This window comes from Corvus cornix, chromosome 2 (assembly GCF_000738735.6).
Source record: "Corvus cornix cornix isolate S_Up_H32 chromosome 2, ASM73873v5, whole genome shotgun sequence".
NCBI lineage: Eukaryota > Metazoa > Chordata > Aves > Passeriformes > Corvidae > Corvus > Corvus cornix.
This window is the reverse complement of record NC_046333.1, coordinates 132,971,242-132,986,936: the sequence shown is the minus strand read 5'-3', so window position 1 is coordinate 132,986,936 and position 15,695 is coordinate 132,971,242. Positions and strand designations below refer to the sequence as shown.

Below are 15,695 nucleotides of genomic sequence, written 5' to 3'. Positions count from 1 at the left end.
CTGCAGTTTGAAATTCTTAATGGTTAACTTGCAAGTAGAAAGAAAGCAAGGACTCAAAGACACTGTGAATTCATGATCCACTAGAGAAACTGGTATTTTGTTTTTAAGGTGAACTGAGATTTGACTTCTGTTATTGCTGATTAAACAAATACTTTTGACTTGAAAATAAATACGAAAGCCGGTGTGTTATATTCAGTTTAAGGTCCTTGTTTCATCTTAAGGTTTATCTGGATGCAAACAGCTTAGGAAAGCTATATTTAAGGCCATCAGAGCAGAACTGTGCATGTCACTGTGACAGGATTCAGAATCAAGCTGCAGGATTGCAGCTGATTTTAAAAATAAACAAGAAGCTTTTGTAGTGTTTGCAAATTTACACTGCTTTTTAAAGGAAAAAAGAATCTCGACCTTTGAGGGCGATATCTTAGGTTTAGGCTAACAGGTAGTCATGGCTGGAGGCAGCACCTTCTGTACTAATTCAGTTTACCAAATCTGATGTTTCTGTGGTCTGGGAAGCTTAAAAAACCCCAACACCTTAAGTCAGATTTAAAAATATTTACTGAAAAGGGTACAGTTGAAGGCACATTACCAGAGTTACTATTTAAAAACCACAATGTATGGTTTTACCTCAGAACCTGAAATAATACAGGTTTGTTTGGAGACTATAATTAGGAAGTGTTTAGCTGTTCTAAATAATGGAGAAAATAAGCACAGTAGCTTTTCTAGGAATTGCATTATGCTTGCTTTGTATTTTCTACCTGTAATTGTTGGAAATAGACGATGTGTCACAGTCTGTTGCACAAAGGGCCCCAACTAATGATGTTTCCATAATTATGTAGAAAGAGCTGTTTAAGATGATGCTTTGGAGGGAAAAAGTAACATCCAACACAGAAAGACTATGTGAGTTTGAATGTGAGGGCGTGAGTGGAGGGGAGAAGGCTTTACAATCCATCTTCAAAAGCATGAGGGCAAGGGAGTTGTATTTCAGAATACAACTGTGTTGTGGGGCCTGGCAATGGAGGTGTAATTAACCAATTTAAAAGTAGTAGAGTAAGTGGAATAGTGCAGCTACATCTTGACACATTCGTTTGTGTCACTAAGCACTAAGAACTGCTGCAGCATCCTCTGATGGCAGAGGAACATCACTGTAGGTCCTCTGTGGGTTTTTTTGACTTTGTATTCTGTTGGTAAAATATGAAGCATAGCAGGAAACTTTTGAGTATTTATTTTTTAAAGTTTGATGTGAAGCTTTCTGACCATCCAGAACATGGCAGCACTGCCAGGGTCTCGTCAGCACTTTGTGACCCAGTGTGTCACCTGACACAAGGCCTCTGGCTGATGTAGTGGCTTGCAGGGGATTCACAAACTCCCCTGTGTTGAGTCATGCTTGGACACCATTAGCAAGGCAATAAAGACTAAGAAAGTTTCACAAGATAGGTCTTTAAAGCCATGAGGTGGTGTGTTTGTGATGACTTTTCTACCCGTCATGTGCAGCAGTTGTTCTACATAGAGAAACACTGCTTATTCCTCAGTCTGTGTTGATGTCAGTGAAAAATGTTGGAAAAACTCTCATCAATCTGGCTAAATCCTGCTGTGTGCTGACATAGCATATCTTTTGGCATAGTATGATGTTTTTGTAGGTGGGATAATTGTGCTGGCAGAATAACTCCTCCTATTGGCATGTATTGTATTTCCAGCATAGGTTAGTACAGCATGCGATGTACTTTCAATGACTGTCATTCAGCTTTTTCTTGCTTTGTGCTTTTTAACTAGTGTTTACACTATTTACAATGCTAGTAGAGTCTGCCTGTAAATGCTGCTAGATCATTCCCCTTCTCTTGTGTTGAATGGACTCTATCTTTTCAACCTGGCGTTTTTTTATTTATTTTCAGTAGGACTAGAATAATCTTTTCCATTAATTCTTTCTCCAGAGACACATCAGTAAGATTTAAATTTTCACCTAGTGTATTCATAAGCAAAGATCTGTGGCTAGTTGGTTTGTCTTTACCTTCCTTTTCTAATGTTCTCCTTTCATTTTACATAGGTTCAGCTGTGAGATAAGTTTCATGGTACTTCTGCCCTTTCCTGACGCCAATGGTTTTTCTGGAGGCAATGAGTTTCCTGTCTGGAAGCTACAGGCAGTGTTTCTGGCAGGATGAAGTATTTTTGTTTCCCTGGCTAGACCTTTCCCTGTCTTTGTTTTTGTCTCTTTTTCTCTCAGTAGTTCTTTTTTTTTTTTTTTTTTTTTTTTTTAAATCTTGGACTGTATTTGATATTGCAGCAGTTAATTTAGAACTATCATTACAAAAAACTGACTTGGTAATTTGAAATATATCCATGCAGGATTTTTCAGTTAACATACTGACAGAATAAGTTAGTAGGTCAGGTTGGAGGAGAACTGAATGTGTTTTGCTAGGTTTTGACCTAATCTCACCTCTTGAGTGAACAGGAGCGGTTGGTTAGGCTGGTGCAACTTTGTACCTGACCTAAGGGCAGTTTCAAAAGTTGTGGCGTTAGCCATAACAGAGTTCAGAGAAAACTGTCATAGTTTCTGTCTGTATCCTTGACTTGCTGCTGCTAGAATAGACAACCATGGATTATTCACTCGGTCATCCAAGCTTTTCTGAAAGTTTTATATTGAATTATATTTACCAAAATTACTAGTTCTCTGTAAAGAGATATATCAAAGGAGACCAATGCAGGGCAGTTACTCAGTTCTCAAGGGCTGAAATGCTGGCAAAGTAAGTTACTGTGAGTTGTCACAGTGACTTTCAGAAACTGTGACCAAGTTCTTATCTATCCCCATGGTAAGGTCTCATTTAGTCAGCCTAACTTGATGTCGCTGAAGAATTCAAAACTCTTCACTAACTCGGTCCCTTTTAATTAGTTTACTTTAAAAGTTTTATGCAAAGTATATCTGTCTATATGGGGAGGATTAAAATGGTAAAATAGCACCAAATGTTTGAAAAAGTAATCCATTAATAGCTTCCAGCATTTCTTAGTTTGAGGCAAAGGTATTTCAAGATCAACCGGCGGGGTGAGGGGGGTGGTGGTGGAATGTTGGTGTTTGCAGGTTTTCCTGTATTTTTTTGTCTCCCCTGCCTCCAAAATGGAGGTTGGTTATGCCAGAGATAAAACAGAGCTGGAAGATACTGCCAGTCAGACAGTCAGTCAGTCAATAATATCTTCCCTCAGCACAAGACGGAAACTCTGGCTCTTGCTGAATTTAAAAATCATTAGGAGCCAGGAACTGCAATCTGTAACCTCTTATATGTCCCCTCAAGCTGCTGTCTCTGGTATGCTGTTCAAATTCTGTGTGCTCTCTCTGGAACTCGTGCTCATGCTTCCAGATCCCTCTATTACAGTGTTTGTCCCACCTTGTATCTTGGTACACTTTATTTGGTTTGTTTTTATAGTGGGGCTAACTTGTAAGCCTGCTTGAAAACAAAAGCTTGTCAGAACTCAGTATGTAGCCATTACTGTTTGACCAGGCAAAATTACAGACCTGAAATTAAATCTGCTTATTCTGGAAATCTGTTGGTATTGGTTATTTTCATTTTGGAACAGTTTTCTGTAGAACTTAGCTCATCATTCAGAAGTGTTGCAATGTTTTCCACTTGCAGGACTGGTGACACTGCAGGGAACAAAAACTGTCTTCTGTTATTTCAGTGCTGTATGTCTTTATCTTTACTCTGATTATTTTGCAATGTATAGTGTACAATAAAAAGCAACTGCAGGAGTGAAAGTATTAATACAGTTAGATTAAACCTCTTTTTTTGGTACATAGGCAGAGGCAGCTTGTGCAGTTTTTAAATCCATTAGTGTTGCTTTCACTTTTCAGACCACTAGCTAGTCAAATATTTTAGAACATTGCTTATATGTCTATATATGGATATGGATACATAAAAAATAAATCTCTCCACTATATTCAAAAGAGAAAATACATGCTCCTCATTGCACTAAGAGAATATATTTCAATTACTTTTGCAAGGAAAACATTGTCCTAGTGTGAGGATTTTAATGATTAAAGGATTAAAGTAGTTAAACGTTTTGGTGATTTTTGTTTTGCTTCCTGTTTGGTTTTGTTGTGGGTTTTTTTCCCCTCAGTGTTTCCAAGAGTTCGGTTTCCTCTTGGCAGAGTTTGGTGTACATTTGTTTGCAGAATGCACCACAGTGCATAGGAGAAGCTTTTGACACGCAAGTGAGTGCGTGGTTGAACTAAGATTGCTCTGCTGAGTTAGATAAGGGAAAACTGCAAAGTCTTATTTGCAGCAGACGCAGGCCTGCAGATACACAAATAGAAAGCATCTCTCCACTGAGTTCTTAGTTTTGGTCAACCACTGCACACAATATACCCAGATTTAATGCTGCTGGTTTGGAAAATTAATGTTTTTAGAATTTAAGGAATTCTTTCCCTTTTGCCACCAGACTGAGGGAGGCACTTTGAGTGTACTCTCTTCTCTACAGGCATTATCTGCAAGAGGAACAGTTTTGCTGGAGTTGCCAATCATTTCTTCAGAGACTTTCAGAATGAGTTGAGCAGCTTGCAAGACTTCCTTTCCTAATAGCAGCTGTCATGGACACATGATACAGGATGTATTGCTCATAAATTTCTAAGGAAGAAGCATAACTTTTTTTTTTTAATAAGCTGTTCAAGATTCTTCTAGCTGTCAGGATTGTTTTGTCATGTGCTACATACCACTGAGAATTTTAAAACAACATTGTATATCAGTTCACTTTTGGCAATTCTGTAGGCTTCTCTGTATTTTACATACTGTCAATCTTTCAATTTTTATGCCTAATCAGTCTGACTCTCTCAGGCCTTGAGCCCAAGTGGGCTCATAGTCAGTCTGTTTGTGTCATTGTTTTACAAACAATATTGCTTTGTTCTGTAAGTGAGAATAGAGTTTCCAGATAATTGACACAGGACCTTAAGGAAAAATAAAGTGCAGTCAGAACAAACTGAGACATGGTAACAGTGCAGTAGAGATAATTTAATCTCTGTCTCACAAATGCTTTTCTCTTAATTCTTTATAATAGTATGCATGAATATCAGGGGTTTTTAATAACACTGAATCATAGAATTATGGGCTGCAAGGGATGTTAATCTTGCTCCAACCCCCCTGCCCTGCATGGGCAGGGATACCACCCACTAGGTGAGGTTGATCAGAGGGCCCCGTCCAACCTGGCCTAGAAGACTTCCAGGAATGGGGCATCTGCAGCTTCTCCTCTGGGCAGCCTGTGCCAGTGCCTCACAACCCCCTTGAGTAAAGAACTTCTTCCTAACATCTAATCTAAATCTCCCCATAAGAAGTCAGGAGAGACCAATTATTAGAAGACTTTCCCTAAAATAAACTGACTCTGCATTGTAGAATCTTTCATGTGTTAAAGCAATTCCTTTTGCTCCTGGAAGACCCTCACTTTGCACTGGTCTAATGGCCTACGTGTGCCGAGCTGGCTTATTCCAGAGGGTTTGACTTCCTTTCGAATTGGGGATAAGGGCCCTACCCTGTTCTGCTTACTGTGCTGATATGGGCATGTCCCAGATCTTGTTAGCACCTTTGCTGAGCCCACTGTGAGCTCCAACATGAAATTAGTGAGTGAATGCTTGGTATGGTACTTGCTGGGAACTCTGCTCCCAGCCTTTTGGATTTACATAAATTGAAGAAGTGATATTATTTCACTGCAACTGTTCTTCTGTCATTTAAAGGTGATATGTGAAGTTTAAATCTTCACATGGCAGATTTCTAAAGGTTTTTAAAAACTTGATTAGTTGTGGATTTGGGAATTCTGTTTTTGAAATAATGGCCTCTGCAACTATGAATAGTCCATTGTAAGTATAAAGAAATTAGATGTAGTTAGCTAAATGATCAAGTGCTTTTCACTCCGGAAAGGATTTACTACTAGTAGGAGCAACTCCAGTAACGTTTGTAATAAATGTTCTTCATGCTTTAAGAGAAGCATTCACATACGTGGCTGTTGGAACAAAGCAGGATAGAAAGTAAAAGGTATCTTCCTGCAAAAGTGCCTGAAAGGTAAGACTTTCATAAAATGTAAACTACCATACTGGTGCCCTTTTTCGAAGGAGAACAGTAATAATGAAGTAGAATTTACATGAGTATATACTGAAAGTAGTTTTACACAGTTCAGTTTGATTTAAGTGAATTATTTAATTTATGAGGCTTTGACGACTTTTTTTCCATCCTGTACGTCATGCTGTAACAAATCACTGTAAATGTTTGATAAGTATCTGTATGTCTGAGTTTGTGTTAAAGGGTTGAGAAATCTCCTGATACAAATTTGTTAAGTTTCTTTTGTAGAATTAACTTTTCAGTTTAATCCAAATACTATCAACCCTTTATTTCACCTTTTATTAGAAATCAGTTAGAAGACATCAAAAATGCCAAACAAATTAAGTTGTACCTTTACAGTCTTTGGAAAATTACATGGAAAATGTTGCTATTCTTGATTTTAGTTTATGAAGGGAAATGTTCTGAAGGAGTCATAAAGGTATTCTGCTAATTTTTGCAGTTAAGCATTTCACCTGCTCAATATGCATGTGCCTAACACAATATGCTGTATTATGTTACCATTAAAGGATTTTATTTTTCATCTTACTGTATATAAAGGTTCTGCCAGAACCTTTGTTGTTTCAACATAATTTCCATCTGTTTTCTTCCAAGTTGCAAAATGCTTGTTCTGCTTGTACTAAATCATCTGTAATAAAACCCAAGTAACAGTCCTAACATGCACATGTCACCATGTGCATTGACATGACTATAGTGAGATGTTTTTAATGGGGCAGAGTGTTGTAGGAGCACACAGATGTCAAAATCTAAACTTGTCAAAGATGTTTAACTTTTCCAGGCACTCTTTAAAGTAAGCAGTGCCAGATGTGTACTTGAACCTGAGGCATGTGTAAAGCAAGTAGGGGTGTATTCTTTTAGAAATCCTCAGGCGAAAGTGTTTGTATTTTTCCCCTGCTTTTAAAAATGGTTGTGGAATGAGCTGACATTTAAAGAATGGCCATTGAAATGAGGCACTTGCTTGCCGTTTCAAAATCCTGTGCCTTGGTATTTCATTTAGTAACTTCAGCTTTTGCATATTTTTGTTTTACATTTTATTCCACTGTGTTTATAGTTCTTAGACCATGGATTAAATTAAAAGGAAAATTTGTTTTTGATGCCTCTTTTAGATAGTTAGAGATACCTCTATGTTAAGAACATCACAGCTTAGAAATTTTAGGATGCTGTGTGATTGACAGGAGATGCTCATTGGAAGAGGGAGGCAGGAATGATCTGTGCTGGTGGTTGAAATTCAAGCTCTGAATGGTTTGTTTGTTTTTTTTTTTTTACAGCTCTCTTTAAACTGGATCAGTGAGTGCATTTCAGAAAGCCGCTAGAGAGTATAGATGTTGGGAATTGCAGATGTCAGAAAGGAAGCTATTAGTAGTCAGTTTTAATCAAGAAGTAGCTTTCAGTGTGCTAACAGAATTGGCGCTTGGTTAAATCATTGGAGGAGCAAATGTCTGAGATGAAGAGAGTTTGTTTGGAACAGGAGAAGTCTAGATTTGCCATTTAAGCACCAATTACACGAGGGAATATTTAAGGGATTTTAGTGAGGATGTAGTTACATCTGTGTTCATGGTGGGTTTTCTCCTTTTCTACACAAGGCTGTTTAAGCCTGCCTTTGTTTTGCAAACATATGTGAAACTGTTTGTCCTGATGGCAGACTCTGATTTTTTGCCCCTGTACACCAGGTTGAGCATGTAATGGAAGAGCATGCTGAGCTTGTGCCTCTGATGTGTTTGGAGGGCAGTTAGGAGCATGAGGGAGCTAGTCTCCCCCAGCAGCTGGCTTATGGAGGTAGGCCTTTGTCACTCTTTCCTTGCAAAATCAGCAGGGTTATTCTCAGCTGCCCTTAGGGCATTTCCAGAGTGTTTTGAAATTGATGAGAGAAGCAAAGATTGTGCTGTGGAGAGCCATATTAGAAGATACTTGTCACCCCCGTCATCTCTTGAGTTGAAATCTCCCTTTGCAAGATTATTCCCATCTCCTTTCCCTCCCCTTTCATTACATGGTCAGCAATAGCATTTTCTTAAAAGAGCATGGTCGAAAAGAACTATTGAAAGAAATTAGCTGCATGCTCATTAGGTTTTCCTAGCAAATAGTGTTAGGCAGGGTTGCAGAAGGAACAGATAGCAGCTTAATACTGAGCTTTAGGTGAGTTGCAGCTGTAAATGTCATTTATGCATCTTCAAATGACAAGGTGAGTTTGTGCTGTGGCAACTAGTGTTTTGTGGTAAGTCTGTGGCACGAGCAGAATGCAAAGCATGGCTGGAATTCAGATTTGTGGTAGGGCTTTGGGCATGGCGGGAAGCCAGAAATATGGTTTTTCTGTAATCAGTAAGTGCTTTTGAGGAAATGTTGAGAACAGTGGTGAACTTAAATTTTCAGGATTTGCACTCTCTGGTTTTTCTGTCCCTTTGCTGTTGCCCATATTAGTTTCTTCTGTGTGTTGACAGAGTTTATACTGGTCAGTTAGAGTAATGCAAAACTTGCAAGGATGTTGCCTCAAAATCAGATTATTTATTATTACCATAGCTTGTGTGTCTCAGCTCATTTCAAGTAGTTGGATTTCGGAGCTTCAGTTTGCAAACACCGTATCCCCTTCATGTGGACTCATTGTGACTGGAATAATACAGGCATTGTGTTCTCTGGCTGTACAGAATCAAGTATTTTTTACTTCTTTTTGTCAGCAGAAACATGCAGATGCTGTGTTGGGTTGGGCAACATGAGAACTGGCCAGTGCTCCAGATTGCGCTAGTAAAGCTTTTATGATTTTGTACAGCTCTGATCATTATTAGCATTGTAACATTTGTCTTCATTTTTTCCTGTAATAAATCATCTGCTGAATCTTTTCACTTCGACAGAGTCGTCTTTGAACGTCACTAAAATGTCAATCCAAAATTACTATATAAAGAAGAGCATGGCTTTTAAAACTAGTTTTATGCTTTTAAATCTGAAGAGCATAATTTATGATTGTCTGAAATAACTGGCAACTTTTCTTTTCAAAAATCCTGTCAAAGTTTAACTATTTTCCTTAAAAGAGCAATCTACTATTTTAGAGAGACTGCTTATCAGATTCCATTATGCAAAGAGAACTATGGGGACATTCTGGTCTCTTTTTTTACACCATGGGAGAATCTTTGTTTATTTAAAAAGTAAAAAAGTACAACTGGTTCATCACCAGAGCTGCTATTTCTTGATTTTGTACATCTGTTGGAACTGGCAGAAATGCTGCAATACGCATTCTTTCCTCTCCAGAGGAAGGGAGGAGGGGAAGGCTTGTAGTCATAGATTTGGCTATGTTACTGTGTTTACTTCCTACCTTTTTCTATTTTATTTTTAAAAACAAACAAAAACACAAAGAAACCCCACCAAAACAAACAACAACAAATTACTTTTTGCCTGAAATGAATGCTTTCCTTGCTGTTCATTTTGTTCATGAACTCTCCTGGTTTAGGAGGATGGCACTTTCCTCTGCCCTGGTAGTATATGTGTGAACATACCAATGTTAGTAATTACCCAATTATAAAAATGATTTTAAGGTTATTCTTGCACTTCTAAACATATAAATATAATTTATTGTCAGCCATGGGCTGTATCTGTAGTATATTTCAGACACTGTCTACCAGTTGTGTCTATCTATGATGCATCATACCAAGATCCTGGAGGGAAAGGTGTTGTCTTCTGTCAAAATTATGGAGCAGTTTTTTTCACTTTCACTTTTTTTTTTTTTTTTTAAGGTCAGGGAATCTTTTAGTTCATTTAATGAGAAACAGCGGCTGCAAAATTATTAAATTTGTTTTGGGAACAGGAGCAGGTAAAGCATCCAAGATTCCTTTTGACTAGATTTTTTGACTAAAAATGTTCCCCTTAGGAGGGAAGGAAGAGTATGTTATGTTCTTGAAATATTTAGACTCTTTATTTTAGACTCTGGGAGTAAACTAAGATTATTTTTTTAATACGTTCACAGTGGTAATATTTTCCTTTATTAGAAAAAAAAAAGAAGAAAGAAGAAAGCAGTAATAATTCAGCATTTGTAAAATAGAATGTAGTGGCTTTTTAATTGCAAAAAACCTCTGGGGGCTCAAAATGTAAGACCTCTTTTTATCAAAGCCAGATGTACAGGTTTTTTGGTTGGGGTTTTTTTCTTTTTCTTTTCTCTCTTGTCTTTTTAATTTTTATGCTTGAGGAAAGTAGTGTTCTTGTGCTGTACTGCTATACTGGGGGGTAGTCTAGTTTGAGTAGTGTTGTCTTGGCTGCCTGCTAGTACATACATAACAGCTACCTGTGGTGGTCTGAAGAGGGCCCAGCAGTGGCTCCTGCTGCGTGCATTGCTGTGGTGACGTGGACAGCCTGTGGGCTATTTCTGCGTTTCCTTTTTGGAGAGGGATTCCTGTTTCTGCTGCTGGTCAGCCATCCTCTGAAACTTCCTAGTCTTGACCCACGCAGCTCAGTGATCCCATTCTGGAGACTACAGCAAGTGTTTGGATTTGTGCCGGTCTCTAACCAGTGTGCAGACTGCTTAGCTCTTGTAAACAGAGGCATTCATCTCTACATTACTTCGTTTCTACCTTCGGACTTAGTTTTAGTATCCAGTTTCTGATTTTATCTTTTGGTAAAGTCATAGAAACCCATTCACGCCTTTCTAGGGGGTAAGTTGGGAAGCACTGAGGTAAGAAAGGATGCTAGCAGTAGTTACATGCAGATATGCAACACTGGTGCCACATAAGAAATGCCTTCTCATTCTTCTGTTACAGATGCAGTTCACCAAAAGGTAAAAAAATTCCTCTTGTACAGTGAAGCTTCCAAGAAGTGGGAATAGTTGAATGTTTAGGGAGAAGTTAGTGGTTTTGGTTGGAGATAGTCTGCCGATTTTTCCTTTGTCAGAGGAAAACAGGAAGAGTTCTTTCTTTCTCTTCTCACTCTGCAGTGAGTTAGGCAGCAGAGAACAGAAGGAAATCCTTGGTGTCATCTTGTACATAGATAATAACTGAAGTTTGATACATGATGGGAATCTGGTTTGGAGGCGTTTTGTTTTGTTTTTTGTTGGTTTGGTTTTTTTTTTTTTTCAGAAATACATCTAATAAAAAATTCAAATGTTGTCACCTTAACTGTAGTCTTTGCCATGCCCTTCAACTTCCATACAGTCAAACAGTGTTGGCTGTCACTCACTCTGCAGCTCTGCTCTCTGAAATATTCAGATGCCTTATGCTATAAATATGCATACTTCTCTGAGAACCCTCAGATTTTGAGAATATCTTGAGCTCATGAGCTGTTTAGACACAGTGATGTAATTTTTGCTGTCAGTCTAAATGGATTCAAAACACGCTGAGAAATCTTTCTTTTAATTAACTGTATTGGATTTGTACTTGACCTTATCACATGTGCAGAAAATGTAAGGTAGAGAAAACAGAAAAGTTTCCAACGCTGTAAGCCTGTTGCTAAGCTTTACAGAAGAATTTGCACATTTACTTGTGCAAATTGTTGTCACCCTGAGTTTTGGTAATTTCTACACATGCATAGACACATGCACCCACTCCTGCAGGGAACAGGGGAGTGCAGATGCCATTCTCTGCACTGATTAAGTGTAACAAAGATAGTCCTTGACCAGAAGGAAGTTTCAGGCTTGTTAAGATAAGAAGGATGTAAAGGGTAGAAAAAGCTGACAGAAAGAGAGATTGGGTCAGATGGTGAGGAAAAGATGGTAGTAATAGGAATAACAGGTGTGTTAAAACAGGAGTGCTGTGACCTTTCAGAAGCAATAGTGGTGGTTGTGATTCTAATCCTGCTTTTTTTCATCTCTCCTCCGAACACAGGGAATTCTTCTGAAGAATCTGCTGGAAGCAGATACATGTGAATTTTTTGCATGAAGGCTCTCAAACTGGATTACATAGTAATATGCCTGTGTCCTCTGCCTCTGTTTGATCCTTAAAAATGAGTAGGATTGTATGTGAAATTTAACCCCTTTCTGATGAGTGACCTAGACATGAGTTTACATCGGCAAATGGGCTCTGATCGGGACCTCCAGTCTTCTGCTTCCTCTGTGAGCTTGCCATCGGTTAAAAAGGCACCAAAGAAAAGAAGAATTTCATTGGGCTCGCTTTTTCGGAGAAAAAAAGACACGAAACGCAAGTCTAGGGATTTAAATGGAGGTGTTGATGGAATTGCAAGTATTGAAAGTATTCATTCAGAAATGTGTACAGACAAGAACTCTATTTTCTCCACGTGTACCTCTTCTGATAACGGAACAACCTCTAGCAGCAAACCAAGCGGAGACTTCATGGAATGCCCCTTGTGCCTTTTGCGGCACTCCAAGGACAGGTTCCCAGAGATAATGACTTGTCACCATAGATCTTGTGTGGATTGCTTGCGTCAGTATCTCCGGATAGAAATCTCTGAGAGCAGAGTTAATATTAGCTGCCCAGAATGCTCAGAACGTTTTAATCCTCATGATATTCGTTTGATATTAAATGATGACATCTTGATGGAAAAATATGAAGAGTTTATGCTTAGGCGATGGCTGGTTGCAGATCCTGACTGTCGGTGGTGCCCAGCTCCAGATTGTGGGTATGTATTTTTCCTATATTTGCAAAAAAGTGACAGTGTAAATACATAATTTTCACAGCATTATGATTTTTGAAAAGTTGCCTGTTTTACTTAGTGTGTTGTCACAGTTGTACGAGTAGGTAGCAGGCGGAATTCTCTTAAAAAAAAAAAACCACAGGAAATCAGAACAAATAAAAATGAAAACGACAATAAGAACCACCCAAGTCACAACCACCTTCCAAAATAAAATGCTCTCTCAAGTAGGTTTTTCTTTTTTTTGCACAGAGAGAATTTCAGCAATGTCAAGAAACTTTTATTGGTAGATGCTTGCCATTTATTTACTGCAGGCGAAAGAAATTTAGATGTTGCACTGCCAAGGTAATGGTGCAAAGCTCAAACTAAAGAGAATTGAAAACGTGGTGACTGTAGTTTAACTTAATTTGTTAAAGCACAGTGGGTATTTTGGCTTTTTAGCTGTGAAAAATGATTTAAGCTTTTCTTTGAATTAAAAGGCCTCTCCCTGCTTCAGATATCTTCAGTCTTGTGGCTGGTTGAGACAGCACTTGTTGCCCGTCAGCAGGATTCTGATATAAGATAATCAGCTTGTTCCTGCTTATTACCTGGGGAGCATAATGTTTTAACTTTGCTTTAATACTTTAAACAGTTCTGAAACCATGCTGAATTCTAAGTAGCCTGAATACTACTGAGCAGCAGCTCATCATGGTTTTCTGCTGGTGTCTCATAATGCCATTCTTCAGCAAGCTGCTTTTTTAGAGATTGTTTGTGTTATCATACTGCTTAAAGATTTATAATCTTTAGCCATGACTGCAATCCAGATGTGCAGTGCACACTAATAACTCAGGATGACAGCTCTGTTTCAAAGCCACACAGATGAGCAATAAGTAGAATGAAGAAAAGGAAGATTGTTACAAGAGAACAGGCAAAATAGGACATACTGGTAGGTAGATTAAATACTCCAATACTAATAACCAGGTGCTTAATGTTTAGGACTTATTTCAAATACAATTTTGATTTCTTACTTTGAAAGAAACAGAATTTGCTAATGCAAGTCAAAAGCAGGGACTGGAAATGTGATAGTTTCATATCTGGTCCAAAGTGGATGGCATTGCTGTGGTGTAGTTTGAGGACAAAAGGAGAAATAACTTGAGGGATGTTTTGATTGCATGAGCTTGTAACGATGTCATATGGACAAAGCCAGTACAGCTTACTCTTAATATTTTGATTTTTTGCAAAAAAAAAACCAACTAGAAGGTATTGCTTAATAGGCAGAAGTATGCTTTGCCCTGAGTTTTTGTGTTACAGTTGTTATTCAAGCTGAGGAGAAGCATTTAGGAGCTATTAAAGTATTCTCTATTAAACCATGTTTCAGTGGTTCAGGTACTTTTTTAGTTCTTAATTAAGTAGGCCAAGGCAGGTTTGTTTAACCTGTTTTGGTTTTTATGCTTCAATTTTCTTATCTGTTTTTTAAAAAAAAAACTCCTAAGGATCTTTCAGTGGTCAGAAACTGTGATGATAATTGCTGAGGATAACACCATTATAAAAATAAAAAGTGGGTCTTCAGAGCCAAGTTAAAGTTCCATGCAGTCGTGTGGGGCCACAACAATGTATTAGTGTGTGGCAAGTATTTAAATCATTGCTCCAGAACTGCTTGTTGTATGCTCCATACTCTGGGAGTGGAGTCCTGTGGAAAATACAGTATATTGCCAGGTAGATAAACTCTGCCAATGTCTCTGTGAAGGGAACAAACTCATACTGCATGGGCAACCTTATGTTGCACTTCTGATACCATGATTTTTCCTAATATGGTTAAAGTGGCAGGGAAATGCTTCACAGTGATAGATTAATTCTGCTTTTAATGCACAGACAGTTCTTCCTCACTGACTTCTCATTACTAGTTTAAAGTGGCTTAAAGTTGGCTATTTGGATGCTTCTCAGGAGGATCACTGTTTCTGGTGGTCATCCTAAACAAACAAGAACTCCTGCAATCATGTTTTGTCTTTTTCCCATCCTTCTGATTGTTTTGAAACCTTCAGAGCAGTTAGATACGTTGGGCAGCAGGGTTTGAGCATTCAGCAGAAGTTAATCTAAGTAGTTTAGGGAAAAGGGCATACTGCTTGAACAAAAGAAAAACCATCAGTAGTGCCTCCAGCAAGAGTAATACCTGTGTATGAATCCTCCAGTTAAAAATTTAAATTTGGCTTTCAGGCAGCACCACAGCACTGTCTGACAAGTCTGTATGTGCCTAACTGAGGGAAAGCACACAGAGGGACACAGGAAGGAGAAGTGGGAGTGGTATAGAAAATAATAACAGGGACTTAATGTTGTGGTGGAGCATAGAAGGAAGGTGAAGGAAGGAACTGTACAGGTGTAAGGTTTAGGGAAGCAAACACTACTCAGACTTCCACAGAGGAGTCTTTGCTAACAAACACTGTTCAGAGATTATGCATGACATACAGTATACACCAACTTCAGATCAGCAGGCATTTGCTTTAATAATTATGTGGTGCAACAGTAGTCTCAGTTTCTAATTGCTTTGGCAGCTAATCAAGTTGTACAATATGCAGTTAAAGCTGAGGCGTTTTTTCTTTTTCTGAACAGTTCTTGAAATGTAGTACTAGCGGAATGCATTAGGTTTATGACCTTTTAGCATGGATCAAATATTTCATGAAGGAGCTGGATGGAATGCATTTACAAATTTGCAATTAATCCCGAAGTAGGAGAGGTGCAATAACTTCATAGGGTAGCATCTAGGAACAAGTACTGTAGGAAATAGGAAATAGGTGAAAAGTGCAGCATTTTGGTAGGAAAAACTTACTGCACAAATAGGTAAAAAATGGATGGTGCACAAGAGTGCTTCAGCTTTTCTCAGCATTGATCCAGCATCCCATGTAATACTGTTTCAGGGTTTGGGCATCACACTAAGTCAAAAATCTGGACCAGATAAAGAGCAAATAATTATAAAAACTTTGATCCCTGAAATGAAAAAATGGAGAGAAGCTAGATCAGTCTGTTAAAACTTTGGGGTTTTTTTTATATCTTTGGTCTCCTGGGTTCTAAGGAAAC

General features: G+C 38.3%; 1 protein-coding gene across 3 annotated transcripts in view; it reads left to right on the top strand.

Moving 5' to 3' along the window:
- Positions 1–15,695, top strand: part of RNF19A (ring finger protein 19A, RBR E3 ubiquitin protein ligase) — a 57,650-nt gene that overhangs the window by 24,452 nt on the left and 17,503 nt on the right. For all 3 annotated transcript variants that reach the window (XM_039549253.1, XM_039549254.1, XM_010404925.4), the window contains one exon: positions 11,882–12,632. In XM_039549253.1, the coding sequence (XP_039405187.1) occupies positions 12,037–12,632 (596 nt within the window). In that variant the 5' untranslated portion in view covers positions 11,882–12,036. The remainder of the gene's footprint in view (positions 1–11,881; positions 12,633–15,695) is intronic.